Raw genomic sequence first — 14,549 nt, forward strand, 5'->3', positions numbered from 1 at the left:
TTGCAATTCCCTCTATTTTGGCATATCTAAGTCCCAAACGGCACGCTTACAGGTCGTTCAAAATGCTGCGGCGAGATTCCTGAAGGGAAAGAGGTCATTTGATCACGCCACCCCCCTTCTGAGATCCCTTCACTGGCTTCCGATTCATTTTAGAACTGAGTTTAACTTTATTACTGGTATATAAATCATTAAATTATTTAGCACCTTCTTATTTGTCCGATCTACTTCACCCCTACTCTCCCACCAGAGGCCTTAGATCCAAAGATAAACTCCTCCTTCAGACACCCAAAACTAAAATCTAAAAAGCTACAAGGGAACAAGCTCCCACTCTATATTAGATCGGCCTCCACTTTGTCTGAGTTCAAGTCATGTCTCAAAACTTATATATTCTCTATTGCTTTTAGTTTATAAGAGTGTTCTGTTTTAACTGTTTTGCTATTATTAGTGTACTTAATTTTTTTTTTTTATTATTCTAACTTGTACAGCACTTTGAGCCACAATAGTTTCTACATCCAATATTTTCTTCTGCAAGTCCATAAAAAAAATATTAGAATACTTGAAGGGCCATTTTGAATAGCCACTAATCAAAATGTCTTTGAACATATTTTTCAAAGACATATTTTCTGAACATATTTTGAAGTAATATTAGAATTACATACAGTAATTAGGCCTGCACGATTATGACAAAACTCATAATTGACGATTATTCCCTTGAAATTGTAATTGAGATTATTAATTACGATTATCACAATTTACATTGAATGATGTTTATACCATTGTTTGATGCAACTGCATGCCGTATTTTTATATGAAAATAAACAAGCTGAAAACACTCTAACTGAAAAACCTTTAGTGCTTTTCTGTAGTATTAAGCCTCAAATGTCAAATATACATCGGATTGGTTTCTTCTTTAAATTATAAAAAATATGAATGGTATTATAATGTTATACTAAAACTAAAACAATGGAAAAACCCTTAAGATAACATGTAGAAAGAAAAAAACATATCTTAAGCGTGCAGAATAACATAAGTGGACTTTGAACGATTAATTGCCGCTTTGAACGATTACATAATTGTGGCATTCATAAATGTAATCGCGATTAGACATTTGATTAATTGTGCAGCCCTAACAGTAATACAGTTATATTTATTATTTGAGCAGATGCTGTTATCTGAACAACAAATGAGGAATACAAGTGTTTCATCTAACAAGGTACAAAAGCACCGACAGAAGAGCACTTCAGCCAACGGTGGATGAAAATTATTTTTTGTTTTTCATTTATTTAGTGTATCCTTCTATCAAATGAAAAAAAAAACAAGATTCATTATTTATTAATCTTACAAATTTAATCTCTATTAAATAATTCTATTTTTTTTAAATGTAGAACGACCCATGATACAATCAGGATTCCTGAAAATCCATTAAGCATGAAAACAGTCGATTTCTTACGATGTGCACAAATACATGAAATTCTGCCTTTTGTTTTAACCAGTGCAACGAGTGATAATCTATAAAATATTATCGGCGACCAACCCCAAACCTATTACAGCACCAACCAAACACTGTCCATGGGTAAAGCCCACTGGCTAAAACTATTTGCTGCACACTTGATTTAATATCAATGTCTGTAGCTAATACATACGTGTTTAAAGGAATGGGAAGATTTGTCCATTTTCCTTACTGCTGTGTAACCGAATAGTCTCTGCTAAACTCAAGACTCCTTCTACATGATCGGACATTGAAGTGTGCTAGGTAATTTATTAGGAAGAAAGGATGAAGTCAACTGAAACTCATATCACTGGACTTCTTTTTCAACATCCACATCCTCTTCCTTCACCTACAAGATTAAAGGCACAGAATATTAGCTCAGAAACATAACTTACAGCTGAGTGAATCTTCTCACAAAACCACAGGGGGACATCATTGCAAGAAAATTAGTTCACCCAAAAATGAGAATTCTGGCATCATTTACCCACCTTCATGTCATTCCAAACTTGTATGACTTTCTTCTACGAAGCGTAAAAATTATATTTTGAAGAATGTTGGTTACCAAACAGCTTTGGTTCCCATTGGCATCCATCGTGTGGCCAAAAAGTACAATGGAAGTCTATGAGAACCGAAACTCTTTGGTTACCCACATTCTTCAACACATCTTTTCATGTTCCACAGAAGGAAGAAAGTCACACAGGTTTGAAACAAGTCAAGTCAAGTCAAGTCACCTTTATTTATATAGCGCTTTTAACAATACAGATTGTGACAAAGCAACTGAACAGTATTAATTAGGAAAATAGTGTCAATAATGCAAAATGACAATAGTAAACACTCATTTTTCAGTTAAAGACAGTTCATCATTGAATTCAGTGATGTCAACATCCAGCTCAGTTCAGTTTAAATAATATCTTTGCAATCATGTCAACGATATCGCTGGAAATGAAGTGTCCCCAACTAAGCAAGCCAGAGGCGACAGCGGCAAGGAACCAAAACTCCATCGGTGACAGAATGGAGAAAAAACCTTGGGAGAAACCAGGCTCAGTCGGGGGGCCAGTTCTCCTCTGACCAGACGAACCAGCAGTACGGAAAAATCAATATAAGACGTAATAAAACAGACGATGAATAATATTAACAGCAATTATTATATGATGCAATCAAACTTATAGCAAAATGTGGTAGTTCTGTATGTTGTTTCAGGGTTGGCATCATCTGAGGTCCTCTGAGGAGTTGCATCATCTCTTCTCAGGTGTTCTGGATCCAGACTGAAGCTTGTGTAAATGCTAGTTACCACGGGATGTTAATCCCGTGGCAAACGACAGAGAAACAAATACAAACATAATTAGTGTAGCTGCTGTTCCAACCAAGCAAAAATGATTTGTTTAACCCAAACTAATGAATAATAATGTGCATTTGATTAGATATAACTGCAGTAAAAGATTATGACTGCAGTAAAAGATTATGAGATGCATTATTTGAATGCTTGGCCAAAGAGATGTGTCTTTAATCTAGATTTAAACAGAGAGAGTGTGTCTGAACCCCGAACGGTATCAGGAAGGCTATTCCAGAGTTTGGGAGCCAAATGCGAAAAAGCTCTACCTCCTTTAGTGGACTTTGATATCCTAGGTACTACCAAAAGTCCAGAATTTTGCGACCTTAGGGAGACATTCGGATTGTAGCGTGGTAGAAGACTAGTTAGGTACGCAGGAGCTAACCCATTGAAACAACTTGAGAGCGGACTATCCGTTCTAACTCCTCACCTGCTCGACTCCTTCCACCTCGGGAACGTAGAATTGCAGCATGTTCTGGATGCCGCTCTTCAGCGTGATGATGGAGCTGGGACAGCTGGTGCAGGAACCCTGCAGCTTCAGCTTTACAATGCCATCCTCGAAACCCCAATACAACACGTCACCACCATCCTCCTGCACTGTGGGCCTGAAGTACACATGCAAATAGAGTCTGTCATTAATTCCTCAACCTCATGTCATTCCAAACCCATAAGACCTTTGTATGGAAGCCCGTTTCCGCCACTGAATAAAAAATTGTGTGAAAAAAAAGTCAATTGTGAGATAAAAAAAAAAATTTTTTTATTCAGTGGCGGAAACAGGCTTCCATACCTTCGCTCATCTTTGGAACACAAATTAAGGTATTTTTGATGAATTCCGAGAGCTTTCTGAACCTCCATAGACAGCAATGCAACTGAAACGTTTAATGGTCCAGAAAGGTAGGACATTGTTAAAATAGTCCATGTGACATATTAGTCCATGTGTCTATTCCTGTTGCGCAAAAATGTTCTATTTAGAATGAAGCAGCCTAACAGTACAACACCGTAGTCTCTTCTGCTCACCAATTACAATATATTTTTATATATTTATTCCTGTGATGTAAAGCTGAATTTTCAGTATCATTCCTCCAGTCTTCAGTGTCACATGATCCTTCAGAAATCATTCTGATATGCTGATTTGCTGCTCAAGAAACACGATTATTATCAATGCTGAAAACAGTTTTACTGCTGCATATTTTTGTGGAAACCATGATTCATTTTTAGGATCTTTGATGATTACAAAGTTGCATAAAACAGCATTTCTTAGAAACTGAAATGTTTTGTAACATCATAAATGTCTTTACTGTCACTTTCGATAAACTTATTGCATCCTTGCCGAATAAAAGTATTAATTTCAAAAGTATTAGAAAAAGTAAATTTGTGGATGGTAATGTATAAGTTAAACAAAAACCGAGAAAGCTCAACGATACCTTGCTTTGGTCATATTCTAACGGAGCATTGCATACATTTTTTAAATGTAAGAAGCTCAGGGGTAAACATAAATCCAAGGTGGCAGACAACGCAAGATAAACATTGCCTATAAATACATTTTATTTAATATTTATAAAGATTCAATATTAATACTTTACTAATAAAAACAATGACCATTTACCTAATATTTGTGTTTGCTACTTCATGTATAGGCCTAGTTATGCTTATTAGAGGTGGCTCTGTTTCAGTTTAATATTTAAATAGTTACACTGACCATTTACCCAATATTTGTATGTGCTACTATGTGTATATTTATGCTTAATGCAAGTTGCTGCCTTTGTAGAATGTCACAAATCAATCATTTCTGTGGTTCTGTTTCAGTTTGGATGCTGGTTTTATAGGCAGCTCACTTTTTGAGATTTGAGAACTTACTTACATGACCTACTAAATTTGTATGCAACATAAAAAAAAGTTAATTTAAAGCCTGCATTAACAAAAGTGCAGTAATTTACTGCGGTACCTTATGCGTGTGTCCAGCAATTCTTTAATCATGGCCACCACCTCATCGTCATCCTCAGAAGGAGCTGCAGATGTATGGCATATACAACATTTTCAACAATCTTGGATTTAGTGAGGATGTTAAGATGAGACGTAAAGAAGGGAAAGCAATGTTTAACTCGTGTCGGCACGTGGATCATCTGCCTCGTTGACAACAGGAAGTCCAGAGGTGAAGAAGTCCATAATGGTGGCGAAGACGTCCGGTTTGATCACTTTCCACTCTGTTTGACCATCAGCCTGGAGGATAAAGAGATAGAATGCTTAAAAATAAAGTTAGATTAAAATACTGTTAAAAATGCCGGATCTTTACCTTAGTAATGGTTATGAAGTCAGAGCCGAAGAAGACACTCTTGACTCCATCTATTCTGAACAACTGCCTGAAGAATGAAAAGAGCATGAGCACTATTAAGACGCCTTCAGGTTCTGCTATAAACATAGCAAAACGCACAGCAGCATTCTCACAAATGGATGTCCGGATTTATAGCTGTTGTAAGCACTTTTTGGAATACCACACATAAAACAAACCCAACCGCCTGACAGATATCACTGAAATGGGCTTCCTGAGAAAACAGAGATCCATTATCTATGGTGTTTGCTTAGTCCAGCATCAGTATTACTCTTGCTCATGAGCCATTCTACAATTTAGGATACATTTCATGTCCATTGATTATAATAGTATTTATTTTTTCTAACAATTCTCTTCAGAAATATCATATATTTTCCATTAAAGGAGAGCATATTATAATCTCAAACAAATGTTTTGTGCACCCTATGTTTCAGTTTGCTTAAAATTGCCTTTATGTCTCTTAAATTACAGTGAACTATATGGGCCTTGGAAAGTAAGATTTCAAAAGGAAAGTCTATTAAGAATGAGAATCTAGAAGGATATTAAGATAGCGTGAATACTTTTAGAGTCACAGTCATGCAAACCTTGGAAAAAGAATATACAGGTGCATCTCAATAAATTAGAATGCCGTGGAAAAGTTCATTTGAGTACATGTACAGTAAATGAACATACTTTCCAGAAGGCCAACAATTCACTAAAAATGTTTTTTTTTTATTGGTCTTATGAAGTATTCTAATTTGTTGAGATAGTGAATTGGTGGGTTTTTGTTAAATGTGAGCCAAAATCATCACAATTAAAAGAACCAAAGACTTAAACTACTTCAGTAATTAAACTACTACTTTCTACTTAAACTACTACTTTCAGTAATTCAACAGAGTTGAATTACTGAAATAAATGAACTTTTCAACGACATTCTAATTTATTGAGATGCACCTGTATATGACACTCAGAAAGGTCTGTTCTGTTCAATTGAGCTGATAGAAAAAAAATGAGATTAATTGCTAGTTTCAACATTTTGATTTGTTCTCCAGACATTCCTCTTTTAAAAGAATAAAGTATTAGCTGTATGCAAAGTGACCCACATTTGGTTTTTGACCACTGAAAATGTGTACAATTGTCCAGTTTACTCATGGAGCTACATTAAGATCCCCATATCTCAGCGATTGAACCATACAGGGCCTTTAAAATGAAGATACCAAAAGAAAAGCTTGTTAAGAACCAGAATCTAAAATGAGATTAAGAGATTTTTAATACTTCTTGAGTTACAGGCACGCAAACTTGAGGCAAAAAACACAAAACGCCATTTTTGAACCGTCACCATTAGCATATAATGAAACAAAGATTGCTAAAGCCAATAGATTTTACTAGACTTACCAATCTCTGTGTAAAAATAATATAATGACGCTGCCAGAAAATTGTCATTTTGACCCCCTCTACAAAATAGTGGATTACTCAGTAAATGCACATCTGTGATATTTAATATTTTGGATTTCATCATTATATATATTTGTCTTTCTACAGAAAAATATATTAACAAAATCGAAAATTTGAGCTGGGGAAGTTTCCGAAATTTGGTTGATTTGACACGGAATGACTCATAAGCAATTACATCAGCCTCCAGAATATAAAATGCAGTGCAAAAAGTGTGTGTTTTGGATGAAATACGAACCCTACCGTGCCAGGGGTGAACAATACGCATCTCTAGGTCCAGCGAAGTCCATAGTCCCTGCTTCCAGCACCACACGCCCAGGAAGAAACTTCAGGCTGTTTGGGTTCGGAGTGTCTTGGGTCTGAATGAACATGTTTCTGACTTGATGAGACGAAAGAAATGTTACGATCCATTCCAAGCAAACGCTTCCCCGTCACATGCGACCTGAATCATGCAAACACTTACTAAACACAGCGGCTGTTTGCTGTGGAATGGGACTTCTGGCCACTTTGTGAAGGGGTGGCCTGGTGAGCCCTGTCCCATGGTAACTGCACACAGGATACCTTTGAGCACAGCGAATTATAAATTATATATTACAAGTATATGCATTATTACTTCAATTGATGAAATTATTACTTCACCATAGGGCATTTTCCTGATATGCTCTACTAAGATCTACAATGACGTGCCTTCACAAAAATTATTGTTATATTCAATAATATAAAAAATAGTTTATAATAATATTACAGTGTAAGATTATATTAGCATAATGCATTGTTTTGGTAGTCATGGCTTTTGACAAATTACTACTACATATTACTTAGTAAAATAAAACCCATGTTTGACAAACATCCCGTTATTATAGTGTTTTTTAAGGTTTCTGCTATAATATTTAGGAGAAGATTATGGTCGTTTTTGTAATGGGAGGTTTGCAGCAACCAGCTTTTGCAGTCTATAAAATGAATAACATATATTCAAACAGTGTATTAACTTATAAATATTCATGGCATTATTTGTTTAATAAGTACCCTGCATCTGCCTCATCAGACTTTGCCAGTGACTCTGTAAATATCGCGAGTCTTTAAAACGCAAATGCTTCACGCGACTCTAAGCACCTGACAGACGTTACTGACACAGAAACGCACAGCAGCATAGCACAGTAACGACTCACGAGCTCCTTAAAAGTGCAGATAAACTCCTTCCCGCAGCGACGCTCCTGCGCGCGGCCATGCTTGTGAGGGCAAGACGCCTGTGTCGCCACATGCTGGACCGCGTGCGGGGCGGAAAATAAAGTAAAGTAAAGTAAAGTAAAGTAAAGTAAAGTAAAGTAAAGTAAAGTAAAGTAAAGTAAAATAAAAAAGCCTACCTAAAATAAAATAATAGCCTACCGATAATTTAAAAAATACATAATATAAAATAAAATAATAAAATAAAATTATAGCCTACCAAAAATAAAAAAATGAATATAAATAAAATAAAATAATTTTTATTTTAATAAAATAAAATTATAGCCTACCAAGAATAAAATAAAATAAAATAAAAGTATAGCCTACCAAGAATAAAAGAAAAGAAAAAAAGAAAAAGAAAAAAAAATAATAATAAAATAATAGCATACCAAGAATTAAAAAAATATATAATATAAAATAAAATAATAAAATAAAATCATAGCCTACCAAGAATAAAAACATTAAAAATAAAATAAAATAAATAAATAAATAAAATAAAATAAAATATTTTTTATTTTAATAAAAATGTTTTATATAAGAAAAGAAAAGAAAAGAAAAGAAAAAAAAGAAAAAGAAAAAGAAAAAGATCAAAAATTAATAACATAAAATAAAATAATAGCCTACCGAGACTAAAAAAAATACATAATATGAAATAAAATAATAAAATAAAATTATAGCCTACCAAAAATAAAAAATTAAATAAACAAATAAATAAATATAAATAAAATAAAACAATTTTTATTTTAATAAAATAAAATAAAATTATAGCCTAGCGAGAATAAAAAAATACATCATATAAAATAAAATAATAAAATAAAATTATAGCCTACCAAAAATAAAAAATTAAATAAACAAATAAATAAATATAAATAAAATAAAACAATTTTTATTTTAATAAAATAAAATAAAATTATAGCCTAGCGAGAATAAAAAAATACATCATATAAAATAAAATAATAAAATAAAATTATAGCCTACCAAAAATTAAAAAATTTAAAATTTAATAAAATAAATAAAAAATTAAAATAAGTAAAATAAAATAAAATAAAATAATTTTTATTTTAATAAAATTAAATAAAATAAAATTATAGCCTACCGAGAATAAAAAAATATATAATATAAAATAAAATTATAAAATTATAAAATAAAATTATAGCCTACCAAAAATAAAAAAATAAAATAAATAAAAAATAAAAATAAATAAAATAATTTTTATTTTAATAAAATCAAATAAAATTATAGCCTACCAAGAATAAAATAAAATAAAATAATAGCCTACCGAGAATAAAAAAGTACATAATATAAAATAAAATAATAAAATAAAATTATAGCCTACCAAGAATAAAAGAAAAAGAAAAAGAAAATTAATTAATTAATTATTGACCATCAATGTCTCTACAGCATGTCTGTAAAAACGTTTTAAAATTTAAAAAATGTAGTCAAAAACTCTTTGAATACAATTTTCAACAACAAAAATGTTGTATATTTAGGCCCATAAGTTCTCTGTCTCATCTGGACCAAAGATTCTTTCCTCTTGATGAGAAAACTGGACAAATCACTTACAGTTGTGCTCAAAATTATTCATACCCTCGGTAAATATGATAAAAGAAGGCTGTGAAAATTAATCTGTATCATCAATCCTTCAGATATTTTATTTAAAAAATGTACTAAAATGTAACCTTTCATTGGAGAATAAGAATTTAAAATGGGAGAGAAATCTCATTATTATAAACAGTGCATTTGGCAAAATGTGGTGACCAAGCCCATCAGTGGGCTAAAACAACAGTTAAGTCACGGAATCAGTCAAAAGTCCTTGACAATTTAGCTATCATGGTAAGCAATGTTCAGCATCCTAATTTCATCACCTCACAAGTTGTGTTTTTGGATAGCCTTTTAGAATGTTTGTATGGTACAATATAAATAATAAGCCTGGACATTTAAAAACAAAATCTCTGTTTTTGTGTTAAAGCAAAAAAAAAAACATGTTGGCTTGGCGTGACACGAGGCTACGCAGATTTTTTAAAACTGTTTCTTTCAGAATTATTATGAACCATTTTTATAAGCTGTACTATTGGACATTCTTATATTTTAGATGGAAAAGCTTAAAGCTCTGGGATATGTTCCTCTTCTTCTGCTGGGGAAACGTTCAAAGGCCCATAAGTGGACAGCAGAGGTCCAGTGTCCCTTTGAGTTCCCACCTGAGGGACATAAGGTGATGGAAAAAATGCTCATACTCTTTGAGCATATTTTACAAGGTAAATCATATTTGCAAGCACTGATACTTAAATGTTTGTCTAATATTTTAATATGTACAGTAAGTTCTGTAGCTATACAAGTTTCTATGTTAAACTGCACTTTATTTCAAAGTTTTTTTTAATGCATTTTAATATGACTTTGATGGTACCTTTTAAGGTTTGAGTCCAGAAAAAGAACAAGAGGTCACAGAAGGTGATAGGACAGAGAGTCCAGACTTAAAAGAGGTCGTAGAAGATGAAGAGGACATTTTATCAGAGAACAATGTAGAAGTGAGGATGAAGGGAGGATTGGAGGATAAAGAGCAGATCGAAGGACAACAGACAGAAAGTGTGTGGGGGGGAACCAGAGAGGCCTTTTGAGGAAGAAGGAGAGATGAAAGTGACTAAAAAGACTACACAGGCAAAGGAATGAAGATTATTGCACTTAAGATGAATGAAATGGAAGACAGAAGAGAGATAGAGGCAGTCATATTAAAAACAGATTGGTGAGTAGAAAAAGATGGGGTGAAGCAAAGACTCTAGGAAAATGTTACACTCCTATTACTCATCAATGTGAGAAAGTGTAACGCACAACATGGCAAATTAGTCCCACCTTCTAAATAAAAGAGCCAATCGTTGATTCGAAAAGTCACCACGTCATCCCAACTGCTTTTAGAAGCTCCGGTTGCTATAGTTTATTCTGAGAAACGTGTGCGCATTGGCTGCGGTAGTCTGAAAAGTACTTTTTTTTAAAATGCTTTATGAACATAGTTAAAAAAATTATGAGACCGTTGTTGTAGGATGTTATTGGTGATTTCAAATCTGAAATTTAATTATAATCTTCGTGAACAGTTTGAGAATTTGACGTTACCCCATTCAGAGAGATAGGAGCTGCACTTGGATGCCCAAGAGACATTTCAAAGATGAGCGCAGGGTGAAATGACTTGTAAAGCCAGTACAATGAGCAAGGAGCAATGTGAACTCGGGCTCAATGAAAACTGTTCTTTGACATGTCCTTGAACTAAGGATAAACATTTTTTTTTTTTTACTTCACAGCAAGTCAGTGGTCAACATGGCAGCAAAGCACCAAAAAAAGACAGACACAAGTATACACTGTTATACAAAACAGTTTTCAGTGGTCTCAAACTGAAAGGACCACAGCCTTGCACAGTTTAGCTACCACCAGCTCCAACTCACACCTGCTTGGAAGCTTCTAGTAATGCTGAAGATCTTAATTAGCTGGATCAGGTGTCTTTCATTACGGTTGGAGCAAAACTCTGCAGAGTTGTGGCCCTCTAGGAACTGAGTTTGAGACCAGTGGTTTAGCTCTTTGCATTGCTAGTCTTTTACACATTGTCATCCATTTGGAAAGGTCTCATTATATTGATGTTTTTATTTGTTGTTTCAGTGTTGCTTAGATTTTACAAAATTGTTTTGCGTTTTAACTTTTAGACATTCTCTGTTCTAGTTATTAAGTAATTTATACATTTGACATTTGTGCAGAATGTCCATTCCATGCATCTCGGGATGTATTTCCAGTGGAATCTGTATCCAAGACACGTCTCAGAAAGGTTGGTATTAATCTGTATCTACAATCTGTTAATGTTGTGTTCCATAATATCAGTGACCTTTTCATCTACATCAGGGGTGTCCAACCCTGCTCCTGGAGAGCTACGGTCCTGCAGACTTTAGTTCCAACCCTGCTCCAGCACACCTCTCTGTAATTATCAAGCAACCCTGAACACCTTGATTAGCTGGTTCAGGTGTGTTTGATTGGGGTTGGAGCTGAAATCTGCAGGATGGTAGCTCTCCAGGAGCAGGGTTGGACACCCCTGATGTACAGTAAATTCATTCAAATTATTTATTAAATTAAGTAATTAATTAATGTTTTTGCTCAAGTAATGAATGGATCAGTATCCCAAAATATTTAGCTCTGTTGTAATGTTAAGAACTCCACATTGAATGTATGCTAATGTGTAGGGTACTTTATTGCAAAAAAATAAACCTCTGCAATGGAATTCTTATTTGCTTACTGACTACAGCAGGGGTGGGGAACATTGATCCTGGAGGGCCATTATACTGCAGAGTTTAGCTCCAACCCTGAAAAAAAACACTCACCTGCCTGTAACTTTAGTAATCCTGAAGACCTTGATTAGCTTCAGGTGTGTTTAATTAGGATTGGAGCTAAACTCTGCAGGACAGTGGCCCTCCAGGATCAACGTTCCCCCCCCTGGACTACAGTATGAGTACAGGCAGTGTAGAAGATCACACAAGATCACACACTCGTACACAAACAATAAATAAACAAGGTGAAGAATTGAAAATTAATGTATCAATATAAAATGCTATGTACAGTACTACAGTGTTGGCTTCTACAGTGTAATATGAATATAACACACAATCTAACTATATACCGTAAAGTTCAGGTGTGTATTTCCATTGCTTTTGAATATATTAACTGCAGTTGTTGAAGTTGCTCCTCAGTCTGTTAGGCTTTGCTTGGGTGGCATTTATGGGTCAGTTTTGGTTAAGATAAGAATCCTAAATGATGAATTGGAATTCAAATTTCAGATTGCATGCTTTGATGACAAAACCTGCTTTAGTGCGTTTTTGCAGGTGTGGGTCATGGCAGGTTGGAGCATTGGGTGTGGAGAAAGGTTGGGGCATGGAGAAAGGTCTATATAATTGGTAGTGAAAGCTGTCTGTTAAGGTTAGTTGTAGGGTTAGGGGTTAGTTTCTGTTGTAGCATTCACCTTTCAGCATGCCACCTTTCGGTAGGCCCATTACTCCGACCTGCAGCTAACCCCTGTCTCTGTTTTTGTGCTGGTGGTGTTGTTGTACCACAGTAATGCCACATGAGGATGGTGGGACGGTGGCTTTCAATGGTGCTTTGTTAAAAGTTTTTGTTGAGTTACGTTAAATGCTTAAAAAAATTTATAAGTGATGTAATAACGTATAAAGATGAAACTGTAATGATGATTACCTAATTCACAGGGACGTAAAGAGGTGTTGGTGCATTGGTTGCCATGTCCATCCTGGTAAGAATAAGTAAACAATAAAACCAAAAGCTGAAGATATTTTTTGTGGTGTACCGTTCATCAGTGTTTGTATCAGTATTGTAATCAATAATCAGTATTGTTCAATCAGTATCATTATTCATAAACTTCTCAAGAAATTATTGTTTGACAAACTACTTTGCAAACTACTTCCTCTCACCGCTGATTTCTGATGGTTTGGAGAACAATTACTCCAAGTTGCCCCCCTGTCGTTTCACAGAATTATACAACGGCAATCAAGTGTAAAAAGTGTCAAGCAAGTGTCAAAAAAGCTGCAACCTTTTAGAGCGGAGTGCAAGTTCGCGGTGTAGAGGCAGGCAAAGTATGAACAAGGCTTCAACTGCACAAACCGCTTCCACTACAAGAGAAAGCGGCAGCTGCACGGTGATTCCACCGCCTGCTGCGTCCCGTGTGAAAGGGCCTTTAGTCAGAGGTGTAGGCCTACTTGTCGCCATTCCACTCCGTCTTGGAGCGTGCACAAAAAACTGCCTGCCAGAGTGAACTTGAATTTCCTTTTGCGGCACACTGCACTTATAATAAGTGTGATTGCACCAAGCAACGACGACCATTCGTCCGTGCTTCTTTTTCCACTCCAACGTTTTCCCAATAAAAGCTACACAGATATATTTGCTTACAGATATATAGGCCTTTTTCTATGTAAACGATTTAGAAAAAGTTCAATCAATTCACAGTTGATTGAACTATTCACACTTTATATCATCGCCATGATATGTATTGTCATATCACCCAGCCCTAACATGCAGAAATGCTAACGGTATAGTTTTCAAAACCTCGCATTTTGAAACCCATTTTCAAAGGTTTCGTTTTCAGGCCCCCAAAATCTTGTTGCATAAATGAATGGCCAAAATGCATTTTTAGTTGAAAACGGTGTTGTGTAAAAAACCCCTGATTTTTATTCCATGTTAATTTTTTTGGTTTACTACCAAAAAAATAACTTGTCTTTCCCATAACTGATGTGTTGTAATTGTAGTGCTGGAACTGGAGACAAGAAGTCCTATTGTCTTTCTCGAAACTTAGTTTACCTTCATTGTTGTAAATTTTAGCTAGCCTACGTACATTTTACCTTGCACTCACCATTAAACCTGAAGCATAACACTGGAATTATCGTCAAATTAAAATTAGCCCAAAAAAATGTCACTCCCATTCCTAAAACAGTCCATACAGTCACTATGTATTATACAGTACCAACCTGGTCTCACGGGAAAACATATGTATTTTACGGTGTGGCGATTTTGTATGAATTCGTACTATGTGAATTGTAACATACAATTTTTAGAAAAATTAAGCATGAAGGCCTACCCCTAAGCCAACATAACCCTCACTGGGGCATGAGCAGATTTAGCCATTTATTCGCTAAAACATAAAATAGTTACGAGTTGCTATGAGATTGTGTCACATTTTAAATTGGAAAATCACTATATGGCGATTTATATAG

The 14,549-nt window shown here is 34.7% G+C and overlaps 1 protein-coding gene across 1 annotated transcript; it reads right to left on the minus strand.

Moving 5' to 3' along the window:
• Nucleotides 1-1,394: 1,394 nt before the first annotated feature.
• Nucleotides 1,395-7,840, minus strand: LOC107570003 (NFU1 iron-sulfur cluster scaffold homolog, mitochondrial-like). Its single transcript, XM_016256195.1, has 8 exons — nt 7,749-7,840; nt 7,043-7,125; nt 6,823-6,958; nt 5,113-5,179; nt 4,922-5,039; nt 4,765-4,828; nt 3,250-3,424; nt 1,395-1,838 (listed from the first exon to the last, which is right to left on the minus strand). Exons 1-8 carry the CDS (start codon nt 7,838-7,840, stop codon nt 1,797-1,799), a joined length of 777 nt encoding a protein of 258 aa, XP_016111681.1. The 3' UTR covers nt 1,395-1,796.
• Nucleotides 7,841-14,549: the final 6,709 nt, after the last annotated feature.

Source organism: Sinocyclocheilus grahami, unplaced genomic scaffold (assembly GCF_001515645.1).
Source record: "Sinocyclocheilus grahami isolate Dianchi unplaced genomic scaffold, SAMN03320097.WGS_v1.1 scaffold1402.1, whole genome shotgun sequence".
Classification (NCBI taxonomy): Eukaryota; Metazoa; Chordata; class Actinopteri; order Cypriniformes; family Cyprinidae; genus Sinocyclocheilus; species Sinocyclocheilus grahami.

Bases quoted from the DNA above. Each gene is read 5' to 3' on its own strand.
- LOC107570003 (XM_016256195.1), bottom strand. From the start codon at position 7,840: ATGTGGCGACACAGGCGTCTTGCCCTCACAAGCATGGCCGCGCGCAGG. The intron at 5,040-5,112 runs GTAAAGATCCGG...TTTATCCTCCAG, and splicing joins ACTTCATAACCATTACTAAG to GCTGATGGTCAAACAGAGTG. The intron at 1,839-3,249 runs GTGAGGAGTTAG...TTAATCTTGTAG, and splicing joins AGGTGGAAGGAGTCGAGCAG to GTGAAGGAAGAGGATGTGGA.